This window comes from Notolepis coatsorum (assembly GCF_963971535.1).
Source record: "Notolepis coatsorum genome assembly, chromosome: 3".
In the NCBI taxonomy this organism is placed as follows: Eukaryota; Metazoa; Chordata; class Actinopteri; order Aulopiformes; family Paralepididae; genus Notolepis; species Notolepis coatsorum.
In genome coordinates, this window is record NC_140167.1 from 35766304 (window position 1) to 35781994 (window position 15691).

Sequence of the window (15691 nt, forward strand, 5' to 3'; positions counted from 1 at the left end):
ATCTTTATTTCAATGAAGTTACAGAAAAAGACTAAATAAAAAATATCCATTACAGTTTAAAAGATTATATAAAAACAAAACATGTCATCTGCATCTTGGTCTTCCAAGTCACACACTGGTAAAAACTTCAAAATCTCTCAAAGAAGTCTGTAGGCACCATTCTTCTTCTCTCTCCTTCTCCGTGTAAAAAAATCCCGCTCTTGAAAGGGCAACCGTCCCTTTTATATCCATCTTACAATATTTCCGATTGGTCTAAGAACATTGATGTCACAGGATCGTCATTTAGTTTAGCAAACCAACATACAGTACATAATTCGTTATGAACTCCTCCTTCTTTGAAATATGATATTTCTGTTACTGTTATCTAACAGTAACAGAAAGTCCCTTTTCCCTTCAAAACGTACAACGGCTTTGTCTGGGGGAACCACGTGACTGGGGCCCTTCATAGGATCTTCTTAAAGAATCCCTCCAGACAAATCCCTCCTTTTTTAAACATAATTCTTTTAGTATTTTTCTTTACTGACAGTCAATTATAAGCATGCCATTTTGAAAACTCTTACTGTACACATTTTAAACATTTAATTGTTATATAGTTTCTTTTTTAAGATCTCCCTCTATAGATTCAAGACTTCAACCAGCAACCCTTCTCTCCCCATCTCACTCAGACCCCACAAAGGGTTAACCAGTTTAATGCGTCTGCCGGCCGGAGAGGAGGGAGGGAGACAGATGCATAGTTCATAAGAATACAATGCCCCTCTGACTGGAGCTCCCTCTTCTGCGGCCTCTCCTGCTGCCTCTCAGGGTCACATTCTTTGTGGTTAACTCCCTACTGCAGGCTTGCTCTTACAGACACCTCTATGCGTGGCACTTTAACATGTGTTTACACATAACGTGTTTCTATTCCATTGTCCAGGAAGAATCTACAGACGTTCCCCATAATCATATATAGGATCAGGATGTCACCCTCAGTGTCACTTAGTTGGCTGTGACACTTTACAACGAGGCATAATGATTTTACTGCAACGAATGTTATAATAAAAGCCTTTCCATACATCTGTCCGATTGAAAACTTTATTAACAGACCGCAGAATGGGCATATCTCAGCACGGGCTGAGATATGAACGAGTAACGTGTGGACCAGATTGACGCGACACAATCCTCTTGGGCAAAACATCACGATATCCACGATACGTTGAAAAAGTGTATCGTTAATGAACTGTACCCGATATTTATATAATATCGTCATATCGCCCAGCCCTATGTTGTACAGAGGGCTAACATTTTCAACAAAGGCAAATATTGATTAAATAGCTTTGATAAAGCAGGTCTTACTGTACCCCAGCGTTTCCATTAGCCGGTAATTACCGGCAAAATCTGTTGAAGTCCGACATATTTAATCTCTCCGGTCTTAATGTCCGGTGAAAATAATTCCCTCTAAGCACAATTTGATTATTTGAATTGTATTAAAATAGGCTAAAATTAAATAGCCTATGCAATGAACGAAACAATCATTACATTTGTTTCATCGTTGCTTCTAATAATGACAACGACGTTGTCAGCGAGAGCTTAGTGCTGGGTTTGCGAGTGCATGTGCAGCTGCAGAGCCGGAGCTGCAGCGGCACAGTGCAGTACTCCAATTCAGCCATTGGCAATTCAGCTGTTGGGTGGGGGGCGCTGCCGAGCGGTCCCCAGATAGAGCCAGAAAACAGCTGAATCTGCTGCTCTGCATCGACATACTCTCGCAAATAAGTCATTGGGAGGTGGAGAGAGAGAGTTGTCACGCAAACCCACGATAATGTTGCCGTCTCTCTGCCAAATTTCTCAGTTCTTCGCTTGATATAATTAATACAAATGTCCAATATAACGGAATTATTTAGCTCATAAAAATGTGATTATAACAGACTGCTGTTTATTAATGTCGGGCGACTGCCCACAGACACCTATTTGATTTAAAGTCGGCAGCAGCACCGAGTCTCTGGACTTATTTTATTTGGAATATAATGACTGTATACGCAAAAGTAGCCTAGTTTTAAGTAAAAATATTATAAATCTACATGCCTTGATGATGTCATTCTTTTGTTTTGTTGTCATTCTTTTGCCTATCAATTGTTTTTAAGCTCAATAAACTCTGACCGGAATTTCTCTCATTTGACCGGTAGATTGAAATCTACCGGACACTGAGGCCGGCAACCATTTTTTCTAACGGTAAACCCTGCTGTACCCATTGGTGGGGGCTTGTTTGACTGTTTTGAAACCACTGTTGTGAAACAAATTACATTGAAAAAATGTAAGTGATGTTATGTACTTTTTTTCCCTTCTCAAAATAAAGAAGTTCAAGTAAACACAAGTTGTCTGATTATTTTAAGTTTGCTTTTGTGTTTGTGTGTGGAAAACAATTTCTTTTTTTCTTAACACTTTGATTGCCAGCATGGGGTGGGCTATTTATCGCTTGAGTGCCAGCGCTGAAGTCAATGGGAGGACGGGGATATTTGCAAACGCTTAAACTATATCTTAAATGATGGCTATGTGTCTAATACGCCCGTCGCTTATCAATGACTTGCTTGCAGTCAACATGTACGAAACGGATTGTTTTTTTCATCGGAACATTTCCGTTTTGAATAAGAGTACAGTTTTGGAAATTTCTAAAAAAAAAAAAAAATCCGCAGGAATCGCCCTTTAGTGGAATACACACAACACGTTGTCATTTTCCGGCTGATTTATGAATAGTTTTCAAATAAACGCTAGATTATCGATAGTATATGTGTACTTATGCACGCTAGAGAAGCGGGCTGAAAAATCGATTATCTATGACCTGGTCAGCGCTAACGTCATACACGCACACACACAGACAGACACGTTGTGAAATATGTGAAAATCTGATTACCCAAAATTACCTCAGATCAGATGTTCTGCAAAAAGATTATTCCAATTCCTGATCGCCATTCCAAATATATCACGTTTATTGATCCAACATTAGACCTCGAAACAGATAATCCACGCTGCTTTCGGTTGCCCCAATGAATGCAATAGTCTCCGGTTACATGCCTGAGAAGTAAAATGTGGAATCCGGAGTTTTCCTTTCACATGCATTTTCATTGAGTCCATTCCAATGGGTGCAATACCATCCGGGAGACGATAGGGGGCAGTATTTGCCCTTTTCGAGCTGATAGACAGTCCCAATGATAACGTGAGGCTGGATATCGCTAATAAAAGAAATAGCGATTAAATAACGAGATTTCTCGTCATTGGCACTGAACGCATGGCGGCCAACAACGAGATTTCTCGTTGTTGGCACTCAATGTGTTAAGTTACATTACATTGTTAATTTAGTTTGCATTTACTTTTCTAGTTTCAGTTAACTACAATTACATTTAAAACATTGTTTGTTTTTCCACCATATCTGTTGACAATATAATTTCTTTATATATTGAAGGCTACATCCTGCTACCTTTTTCAGCTTCTCTATTTCAAGGCAATATTTACAAAAACTAAAACTAGTAATTTCCTATACAAACATGTTTCCTACTATTTATGCATAATAATCATTCTAATCACGCGAGGGAACATTTATGCGCGGGAGCGTGCGTGCACGTCGTGACGTCATTAAAACACAGTGCAACCACTTATGAAATCACCACTGGTTGTTTTTCATTTTTATTTGTTATTATTATTATTTTTTTTTACTCTGTATATATTTATTATTTCTATTATTGTCATTACTGTACTGTTAGTTATTTTATATTGTTATGTTTATTATTGTTGTTACTGTATTGTGTGCCGTTTTTTTTATCCACTTTTCTCCTTATTTTTTCTCCCATTCCAATTTCCCAATTCTCCCCTCCCGTCTTCAACGTTGCTCACATATGCCCCCCACTGGTCGGTTGTAGGGAGGATAGAAGCCTTGCATCACGTGTCCCCTCCGGTACACAAGGAGGCAGCCTGTCACATCTTTTCACCTGCCAGCGCGGACTCTCATTGGCGAGGTGTAACGTGTGGGAGGTTCACACTACCCCCGCTATTTCCTGTCTCTGCTGTGCAGGCATCCCCCAACCGACCTGTAGGAGTCGCTGTCCAGATTACCACCCATCGACTTCTACCCGCTGACTCTGCCAATTGAGCCAGTATGACGGCCGGCCCAAGCCGGAGGCAATGCTGACACCCGGATTCAAGACCGGAGTCTCTTGCATTGGTGACGAGTGCAATCTCCGCTGCGCCACCCAGCCGCCCTGTTTTGTTAAACATTTTATTTTTTAATTTGATCAAAAATAAAAATTATATACTTGAGCAACAACCTTATCTTCAACACCCTACTATTGAAAGCATAACTATTCTTTTTTTATGACTAAATGTTTTCATCGCTTTTCCAGTATTTGAACATACATTGGAAAAACAACAACACAAATGTGCAATAGCTGCAACCTTTTTACAATAGGTAATTAAGCATTACATCACGCGCAGGAGTGGTTTGTGAACAATAAACCATGCCTAGGGGTGGTCGTTAGGCCCGAGGCGCAGCAGAGGGTTGTTAGACCCCCCTAGGCATGGTTTATTGTTCACAAATCACGACTGCAAGTGGTGTAATGCTTTTATACAACTGCCACATTCATCCAACCTTATTGCTATACAATAAACACACATTAATCGAAGATTTATTGAAAAAACCATCCGCCAGAAAAAGTAGTTCCCACAACAACAAAAAAGAGAAATTGCCTCCATGTGGAAGCAGCTCGGAAGTGCATCCAACCAACTAACACATCCAACTGTGTGTTATTGGAATCCAACTGCCTTTCAACTAAGACATCCAACCAACTAACACATCCAACTGTCTTTCAACTAAGACATCCAACCAACTAACACATCCAACTGCCTTTCAACTAAGACATCCAACCAACTAACACATCCAACTTTTCTTTAGTTTTTAATTATGAAGTTAGTGGTTGTTATTGGAATGATTGAAAATTTTATTACCAGATGCAGAATGGGTACAATACAGTACGGCTCAATACACACAATTGTTAAGGGGATGCAGACCTACTTTCTATAGAACTTTATTAGATGCTTCTATAGAAAGTAGGTCAAACAAATAAATGTAAAAGTTCTCTTTGCCCTATTTTTTTATTTATTTTTTTTAAACCTACTGTAGAGGGCCTAAACTTAACCAGTTGGAAACCAAGCGTACAGTAATAAAATTAGCAATCAATCAATCAATCAATAGGCCATGCTCACTTAGAACAGCGCAGCACCCAGCTCTCTCTCAGTCTGACTCTCCCCCGCGTTGCAGACAGGAGTGTGTGTGTGTGTGCGCGTGTGTGTGTGTGGGGGTGGGTGGGTACGCCAGCGTCGGACAGTGTGAAAGTGAACGCTGCAGTCAGGGGGAAGGAAGTAGAAATTTAAAATAAAATTGCAAATAAATCAATCAATCCGCGATTTTTCTTTTGTTCTAAAATGACTCATGACCCATCAATTACATCATCCAACATTGTTTAAAGGACTAAGACATTCGCCGCGACAGAATCGCTTTATATTTAGTCGTTATGACGCTATCAACATATCCATTTGTTAAAGATTATTGTCCGCCATCTTGTTTTTGCCGACGGAGTGATCCTGGCGGAGTGATGTGATTCGGTTGTGGGCGGGTCCTGGGACCAGAAGCGTAGAATGGTCCCTATACATGCGTGTAAAGGGACTGTTTCAGCCGATCAGAATCGAGAAATTTGCATGCCGTTGTATAATATATGGTATTGCATTGCATGGTAATACATGGCAGTATAGCATACTACATGATACAACAGAATAATGACCATGGTAGTACAGGGTACAACATGGTATTGCAGGTTAATACAGAGTACTGCAGTGTATTACATGGTACTGGTAGTACATATTAACTTTTTACTTCTAGGTTCTCTTTATATAAATTCTAGTAATTCACATGTATATGTAAAGAGAATACAAATCCACTGCAAATATTAATTTTAGAAAAAAATACATTTGAATAAATTAATTTAGCCCCCCCCCCCCAATACAGTACCACACTATTGTTCTGGCATTTTGTCAACCATGCGTTGAAACAGGGCCAAGAAGCGATCCGTTTCCCTCCCCCTCAAATGTATATACTCTTTCAGAAACTCTGTCTCTTAAACAGTACTGTAAATTTGTATATCTTGTATGTCATAAATATCTGGATGTAACAGTAGTGTTTATCTGTATGTCATAAATGTTATGATGAATTGAAAATGGGGGACTCTGATGTAAACAAGACGAAAGTCTCTCTGGTCTGCATCCCAATTGTGTGTATTGAGCCGTACTGTATTGTACCCAAAAAAAATTCCAATCAATCAATCAATCCCATAGGCGAAACGAGACGCTCGCCAGTAATCATATAACTAGGGTTATAGGATAACCACGGGTTAATTCGAGATTTTTTATTAGTTTGTCATGAGAAACCAATTACATAATCCAACATATGTGTAAAAAACTAACATATTCCAGTTGACTGTATAGTTTTTTAAAGATTCGTTACGAAAAAATCAATACTTCCATTGTCTAAATTACTGGTACCGCTCCGCCAATTTCTTTTTCTTTAGATTTGCGAAAGGTTTGCAGTGCATTCTGGGAAATACCATCTCTCCCTTGAAATCGAGCCTGCATCTTGGCAGACTCCGTTTGTAGGGCCATTTGGAGGGCTCAAACGTCACTACCCCTTGATCCAAAGTGAAATGGGATTGATTGATTGATTTAAAATTGTATTAACAGATTGCAGAATGGGTACAATACAGTACAGCTCAATACACACAAATGTTAAGGGGATGCAGACCAGAGAAAGACTTTAGTCTCGTTTACATCAGGGTCCCCCTACACTTCACGGGAATGTGCAAAACGGAGCCGTAGGGCCAAGGGGAGGAATGGGACGCAGCCTAAATCTAAACATGCAAGTACTAGCCTAATGTTAGCATGTTAGTTGGCATGCTGCTCACTGAGGAAAATCTTTATTTATCTTTATATCTTTAACCCTGCTCAGAAAATGTCTATAATGCACTTCTGTGGAAATTGCCTACGTGAATTTTTTTTTATGTAGAACAATACAAGGAGACACACGTGCTACTTTCACCCCCTCCCCCCGCTATACGTCTCAAGACGTATATCATGTATTGTGTATCTGCTGCATTGTAACGATAAAACTGCAGGTTTGCATTTTACATAGTCCAGGACATGGCCATTTCTGAATTCCAGTATTAACATATGAAGCGCAGCTTCTTAGAAATGTCTGATTCTTATCCTGTTTGTCTCTTTGCATTTAAACCGAGTCCAATCTTCAATCGGGGCTCATTCAGCTACACCTTGTAAATTGAACTGAGACTGTGCACAGAAAATACACTTATATCCTTGATTCAAATAATCATTCTTTCACAGTTCCAACTGGGTCATTGTTAGCTAAAATTCCACCACACCACTAAACATGTAGGTACTAGCCAAACTTTAGCCACTTAGTATATACTAGCCTAATGTTAGCCACTTAGCACAGCTAAGCACGTTAAGATAGCCTAGAAATATATCGTCATATGTGCCATTGGCCTAGTGACTGGGGAAACTAAATTATCTTGCTTACTGCACGTTTAAAGGAGACATGCATTGCTATTCCTAGCAATATTTTGGCAACTTTACACAATTCCTGTGAGTCTATTGAACACATATGTAAGCTTTTATTTAAAAAAAAAATCATTGTTTTATATTTCTAATCAAGTACTCAAAAGCCAAAATTCTCTCACTTTGGATTTCAGGCTGTGTTGGCCTGGCTCCGCCCATAAGCACTGTGTAAATGAGTATGTGCTACTGCTGCTTCCCCGCGAGGTCCAGGTTGTGTGTAAATTAGTACAGTATGTGCTACTGCTGCTTCCCCACGCGAGGTCCAGCCCAGGTTTGTGTGTAAAGAGTATGTGCTACTGCTGCTTCCCCACGCGAGGTCCAGCCCAGGTTGTGTGTAAATGCGTATGTGCTACTCCCCCAGGGCTCGGTCCTAGAACCCCTTCTCTTCCCCCTCTACACTAAATCACTGGGTAACATTATCACGTCTCATGGCTTCTCATATCATTGTTATGCCGATGATACTCAACTCTTCCTCTCCTTCCCTCCCTCAGATATCCACGTCTCTGAGCGGATCTCGGCCTGTCTGTCCGACATCTCCGCCTGGATGACGACCAGCCACCTCAAACTGAACCTAAGCAAAACAGAATTGCTCCACCTGCCGGCGAAAATCCTCCCCCCTGACCGACCTCTCCATCACAGTCGAGAATGCAGCTGTGACCGCGTCCCCGACCGCCAAGAACCTTGGTGTTGTCCTCGACGACCAGTTGAACTTCTCTGCTCACATCGCAGCGACAACCAGAACCTGCAGATTCCTCCTGAGCAACGTCAGAAGGTTCCGCCCCTTCCTGACAAAAAAAAGCCACCCAACTCCTCGTCCAATCAACAGTCATCTCCCGCCTCGACTACTGCAACGCACTGCTAGCTGGCCTCCCGGCCACTGCCACCAAGCCTCTTCAACTCATTCAAAACGCAGCGGCCCGCCTGATCTCAAACCTACCGAAGTCGGCCCATGTCACCCCACTTCTTAGGGACCTGCACTGGCTCCCCATTGCTGCACGTATCCGCTTCAAGGCCCTCGACCTAGCATACCGTGTGCGGCAAAGGGAACCGCTCCCGCCTACCTCCGGTCAATGGTCTCTAACTACACACCCTCAAGACCCCTACGCTCTGCATCTTCTGGCCGCCTCAGACCTACTCCTATCCAAGCTCCCGGAGGGTCATCAAAGAGAAGCCGCCTATTCTCAGTCCTTGCCCCACAATGGCGGAATGAACTACCCACCCCAGTTAGGACAGCCGAATCCTGTGCAATCTTTCGCCGTCGACTAAAGACTCACTTCTTCAACCATTATCTGAAATGATTAAAAAAAAAAAAAAAACTGACTAACCTTACTGTCATGCACTTGTCCTAATAAACTAACCTACACTGTAACACGCAACACTTGATAAACATTGTTACTCAGCTGATAGAGTTGTACCCTTCTTGCTGTCTTGTCGTACAGAACTTGTAAGTCGCTTTGGATAAAAGAGTCAGCTAAATGACTAAATGTAAATGTACTGCTGCTTCCCCACGCGAGGTCCAGCCCAGGTTGTGTGTAAATGAGTATGTGCTACTGCTGCTTCCTCGCGTGTAGTTTTGTTTCCCCAACAGAAGCTCGCTCGCTCTCTCTCTCTCTCTCTCTCTCGTTGTCTGCCTCGCTCTGTTTGAGGAAGTGTCGGGTTACACTATCTGCCTTGCTCTGTTTCTGCTGTTGCCGTCAACCATAGTTAGTTATGCAAATCAGTGCTATATTAACACATTGACGGCCACAGGGATTAGACGGGTCCACTCTATAAGGCCAGCTTATCATAACATGGTTTAACTATGCGTGAGGGTGTTTGTAGAGCTAAATCTATATTGCTATGGGTCCATTCTCATTGTCAATTGACACTATAAACCTCCCCTTCAATATGCCTTAAAGATTCTTTTTTTTTCATCAATACGTTCCCATTTTATAGCGTGGTGAATATGAGCGTTATATGGGATTGGTCTGGTATAATTCCTGCAAGGCTAGTTATAAGGCTAATAGCTAATAACGTTAAATCTATGGCGTTTCAGCCATATACAAACGGGGGACATTGTTTCTGATTATTGATTACCAATAACGGCATTCGTTATTGTAGCCTCATTCACTGAATGGCTGGTTGGCTATGATAACAAGGCCTGATCAGCATGAAATCTACGTGAAATCGTTCTTACCTGTGGCCGGTTGGATCCCAAAAATGATTCCCCAGTTATTGATCGCCATCTGGTAGATCGATATGTCCATTGGCTGATGCTATATTCCTTTACTGCATACTGAATTCCACGTCGCAAAAAGTATTCCAGGCTACAGGCATAGCTTTAGGCTAACAAAAAAGTCCACAGATGATGGAAAAAAAAACACCGGTCTGTAAGAGGGAACACTGCATTATCGAGACAGCGCCATTACCAGGATCTGGCCGGGAATGCACTTTTTCAAATCTCAAGAGTAGGGTATATCTGCAGTACCGCTCCATGACATTGAGTAAGTTATTAAAATGCAATAAAAGCAAAAACAAGTTTACCACGTGTATATATACGTGGTTGGCCCTTTAAGCATGGCGCCAAATCACGTATATATATATATATATACGTGGTTGGCCATGAATGTGTTAACGTCAGCAAAACCGTCAAATCAGAACAGCTTAGTTGAGTGAGGATCTCGTGAACTCGAGACTAGACTGATGAGTCAATATGGTAATTAGAGACACAGACCCATTGATACTAACCCGTATTACTATAAAACCATGCTAAACACAGAAAAAAGCCATTTATAATGCATGTCCCCTTTAACTTAATGTGCATTTTTCTCTATATCCCAGTTCTCTCTCCTTGCTGGTTGTTCCGACATCAGAATCATTACGACTTTTGCCGATGTCATTAACAGGTGGCTCGCTTCTTGTGTGCGCTTGTAAATTTTTTATTTTAAAACCTCATTATTATGGTTAACAATGTTAGCTACAACATTCGTTCTCAGCCCTGGAACTCAAACCATTTTCTGAGGCCACAAAAAATTATTATATATTTAATAATAATACAAATAATAAATAAATAACAAACGTGCGACAACTAGTCGACTAATGGCTTGAACGGACCCGTATTAGTCGACCAGGAAATTCCTTAAACAGGGGAAGCCCTAATGGCCAAATTCAGTGCTGCGAGCCGCATGAGAGAAGGGAAGTGTCAAGTGACAGGGCCAGTGCATATACTTCAGACAACACAAAGCCAAAGATACAGTACAGAAGCGCAAAAAGATCTGATGAAGTCAAACGCAAACTCAGAACGATGAAGGATGTCTCATCTGCCATGCGGTATCCTGACACACTGAAGATCTCAGCCAATAACAAGAGTCGTTTCACAACCCCTGCGGCAGCGCAGGCTTTCATCTCCACGTTGCATTGACAGCTTCTCTTACAGAGAAGCACTAAGGGGCGATGGAGGATAACGCAACTCCCAAGAGACTTGGATTTCAAGTTACCAGAGAATAAAGCCATGGGTCTATACATGAAGCAAAACTATTCTAAAAACGTGACGCAGGTACTTAGGCACATAGTGACACACTCACACAAACAAGTCATTGGGGGCAAAGACACATCTTGGCCTCCATTAGCTCTCCACTTCAACCAATTTTGCAGCCTTATAATGAAGATTATAAATAAATAAATAAAATATATAAAACTAGAAAATACAGTAGTAAACAAACAGAAGAAACAGAAGTGATAGAACTGTGCAATATGTATTGGGGGACATATCAATGTAAATAAATAAAAGTTATTTCCCCCATTTGTACAGTGCTAAAGAGTCAGGGAGGCTTTCAATTTAACTGTGGAACCATTTAACCTTTGTTACGGGCTAAAACCTAGCAATTATTGGCTAATGTAAACTCAGTGAGTGTGTATAACTGCCGGTACCTTGTCAGTCTCAATTTCGCACACAACCTCATCTTCCTTGACGGTGTCTCCGACAGCTGTTAAGGGGAGAACAGAGCTTTAGTATGGGAAAAGGACCTTTGACCTCTCATTCATAGTTCTACTGTACATAGGGGGCAGCATTTGGTCCAATGTCTCTAGTGAAGCCAACTAAGCGCTGTATATTTTTTTTTACCCAGGGTTCCCACAGACATTGCAAAATGAAATGCAAGGACTTTCAAGTACTTTTCCAAGCACTATTTTTCATTTTAAAAGGGCATTTCACTTTTAAATGCAGTTTTTATATTGGGGAAAAAAAACTGATCCAATATTTATGGCTTAATTAAAACCAATTTCCGACAATTAGTTACACTTTAGATTAAAAAATTATATTTCTTGATTCAGAACTATTTTATCATGGATGAACAAAACTTTCAATGCGAATGGTTGATTTGAATTTCAATTACTTTTGTTAAAGAAAATGGGCTGTTTTCAAGGAATTCCAGGCCTTGAGCACTTAACACTTTAACTGCCGGGAAACGCTTTACAGCGTCATTCCCGGCCATGCTCAAGTTGCCGAAGGACGCTTTACAGCGTCTTTAATATCAATATTTCAAAAATCTGTGATCGGATTCATATTTCCCCTCCGCTGGCCTGAGATCCACCAGGAGGACCCACTGAGCTCTCTGGCGGTTCAGGAGCGCCATCTGGTGGCCGATCGGCACAATCGCCAAACAGGAAGTGCTGTGGAGGTTGTGCTGGTCGGCCATATTACTTCCGGGCACTCGGTTTGGCTGCCGGCACTCTGGCTCGTCACAATATATAGCGATCCATTGCCAATAACTCGATAAACAACATGATTTGGACGTATATAGTATTATACAAGCTGGAAATGGTTCATCAGGATAAACATCCCATAATCGAAAACGATCTACACCACGCTGATCGTTCAACGGCGCGAGGAAGATCCGGTAAGATTCAGCGTTATCTTTGATCGTGTTCCATATAAACTGTTATGATGAACATATGACCCACACTAGATGAATGATATAACGCTGCCCACGGAATTATAAATGATCCCCCGCCCATCCGGTCATCATCCGATCATACGTAGATCATTCTAGAAGTACGTCCAATTGAAATTTTTTATATCGCCCCGATTGCCATCAAACTGTATTTCATCATCAATATAATGCATTTGGGGCTATAGATCACGTTCTGGAGAAAGCTGCAGAAAGAGATGAAAACATACTTATACATTAGACCATACTTTACTATGAATATGTGAATGAAAAAGTTTAACGTTGCTACACAATGAACAATACATATAGGACTTTGAATGGGCCCTAATAATGGCAATGTAGCAATAGAATTTAAAAAGTTATAGCCCTGCAAAGAAGGGGTACTTCTCCATAGACAAATAGAGCCGGCAACCTATGGTATATAATGAATTTAGCCTTAGGCAATCAAAGTGTTAAAGGACCCGTTTACCTTTCTCCCACCTCACATCCCCCTCTGTGACAGACTCTGCAAATGCAGGGGTCTTGACTGTGATAACTTCGTTCCCTAGAAGAGACACACAAGACGAGGCCAATGGGTTGATCACTACAGCGGTGACACTGCAAAACTGATCAGTATTTCAGTCCCAAGTGTGAAAAGCAAGACATAGCGATACATACTGCGGGCTGCAGACGTCCTGAAGTACTGGATCTGGAAGATACTGGACCTTGGATCACATTTGCTAAAGAGAACAGCACAGATATTAAAATTCAGAACATATTAGAACCACACACTAGAAGAAATTCACACATTTGGCTTTGTAATCAACTGGTTATTATGAAAAGAGGAAGGCCTAATATACTGTATATTAAGTTGCATTGGGATTGTAGACTACTTTGGCTTGTATACAACAGGTCAGTGCCCCTCCAAGGTCACACGGACCAAGGTGGCATGCAGAACAAGATACTGGTCCTGCTTTTTAATAAACCATAACTTTATGGAGGGTGATGGAGAGGTGTGAGCAACAGCTAATAAAGTGGTAGGCCTAGAAGTATTTTTATTTTAATCACACACAATACAATAATGCACAATCATTCCAGACTGTCAATGGTCTTTGATTTAGGCAGTGGCTGAAAAGGTACAGGCTGACGCATAATGCTTATATACCTGTCCTATATTCCTATCAAATTAAGCCTCCAAAACAAAACTAAATAAAAAGAATTCACGTGTGTAACCCTCAAAAATAGTGGGAGTAACTTTGCTTTAGCTCTGTTCAAGTTTGTTTATTATTAGTCACAACAAAATACTTGATGAAATGCTTGTTTCTGTACATTATTTTATAATAAACCAAATCATTAAACAAAAGACAGGTAGTCTATGTAAAGGTTTGTGTGAAAAGGTCTGTAGCGTAGTTACAGGTTGAAAGGCGGTCTATAATCCATGTGTGGTACAAGGGTTGGCAAATGCTGAAAATCTCTACTCCTAAACTACCAGTACATGATACACTTCACACAATATGGTGTTTGGTGTGTAAAAACATACACATCCTTGTTGAGAGCGGTGCCCTGGCTAGCAGACAGCGCTGAAAGAAACACAAGACAAACATGTAAAGAATTTCTTAAGAGCAGAATCATTCAAAAGTGAAGATCAAACAGTTGTTTAGTATTCAGAGCCTGTCGCTGCCCGGCAAGCAGTCGTACCTGATGTCGCGCGGCGTGCTAACACATTATTCCCCTGTCAAAACAAGCCACAAATCAAGCACTGCAAGAATTTTTCATTTCAAATATACAGTATAACCTTGTTGTGTGCAAAAGTATTTTCTGTGTTAATCATTGGTTAAAATCGAATAATTGATGACAACAGGTGTTAATGGACATAGGATGCCTTGCCTAACCTGGCTATATGAATAAAATAAATAGGAAAAGCCTCAACAGCAAGGGGCATTTGCTGACGCATAGACAAGGAGTCACATAATTCACCAGGGTCAAAGGGCATTACCATAGCCTTCAGTGTTGTTGCAAACTTGGTAGCTTCTGTACTTTTAGCATGTGATCCTAGACTAGACAGTGAACGCATTGGCTTGTTATCCTTATCAGTGAGTTATCAGTGTATCTTATCTATGTTCGTTGGCTTGTCTATCTTTGATATGCGAATTTGACAAAGCAACGTTACCATTGAGTCTGGAAGTCTAAAGTTGCAAGTGTCTATTTTACATGATACACTTGACTTTGGATTTGGCAGCTGGGCGGCTCACTAATGTGAAGTTGAAATGACAGTATATAAAATATAAAGCCTAACCACGTTAGAGTGCACAGGCCACTATGATTTGACTGTCATTTTAGAGGACTCGACTAACGTTGCACAACACACTGACTAACAACATATGACCTCGTAGCTACTAGCCAACACCTCACGTTACCGAATGCGGCTAGCTAGCTACTGCTCTCTTGACTTTTAACTTGCTAGCCAGCAAGCTAACGTTAGATTAACTTGTGTTCAACATTGACAAGACACCCGACAGCTAACCTAGACGCAACGAAGAAAACGACCTTGTTATTCACATCTTAAGTGTATGGTTGAAATGCAACAAGGAGACTGTTTCAACGTTGGTGGTGCAGTCAATGCAGCAATTTGGGACGCTAAGTGTCAGGTTGTCCTTGGCTTGCCAATGTTATGGCCTCTATGTTGTGGCCTAGTTACAGTAGCATTACAGTAGCCAACAAGCTAACGCTAGCTCGTACTGGAGCAGTGTGAGCAGAGAGTGCGCCTGCAGGGTCTGGAAAGTGTTACCCGCTTCCATAAATAGTGACAACGAACGATTAAGTGCCGTGTGCTTCTTCTTGCCTACCTGGCGGATCACAGAAAGGGAGCGACCAAAGTTCCTGGTGAGACACCGGGAATGGGATAACATGGTGGCTGTGTGACAGCGACCTGTCTGCGGGAGGGAAAGCTCCTGTCACACGGTGAGCTAATCACGCGCAAAGAGCGGCGACAGAAGGAAGTTCTGTGGGATGAACCCAGAACCACCGCAACACTTCCGGTATTTTGAGCTCATGGGAGAGAGCGGAAGGGGGTCAATGGAGCGCGTGAATGAATGTTGATTAGAGCCTTGGCGTATAAGTGGTTGTAGCTACGGCTAACA

General features: G+C 41.4%; 1 protein-coding gene across 1 annotated transcript in view; it reads right to left on the minus strand.

Annotated features, from left to right (window-relative positions):
* The window catches only part of dlst (dihydrolipoamide S-succinyltransferase), a 34629-nt gene extending 18938 nt beyond the window's left edge, over positions 1–15691 (minus strand). Inside the window, exons 1-6 of the mRNA XM_084310011.1 lie at positions 15398–15691; positions 14250–14283; positions 14092–14131; positions 13230–13291; positions 13042–13116; positions 11554–11609 (exon numbers count right to left, since the gene is read on the minus strand). Coding sequence (XP_084166137.1) covers positions 11554–11609; positions 13042–13116; positions 13230–13291; positions 14092–14131; positions 14250–14283; positions 15398–15460 — 330 coding nt within the window. The 5' untranslated portion in view covers positions 15461–15691. The remainder of the gene's footprint in view (positions 1–11553; positions 11610–13041; positions 13117–13229; positions 13292–14091; positions 14132–14249; positions 14284–15397) is intronic.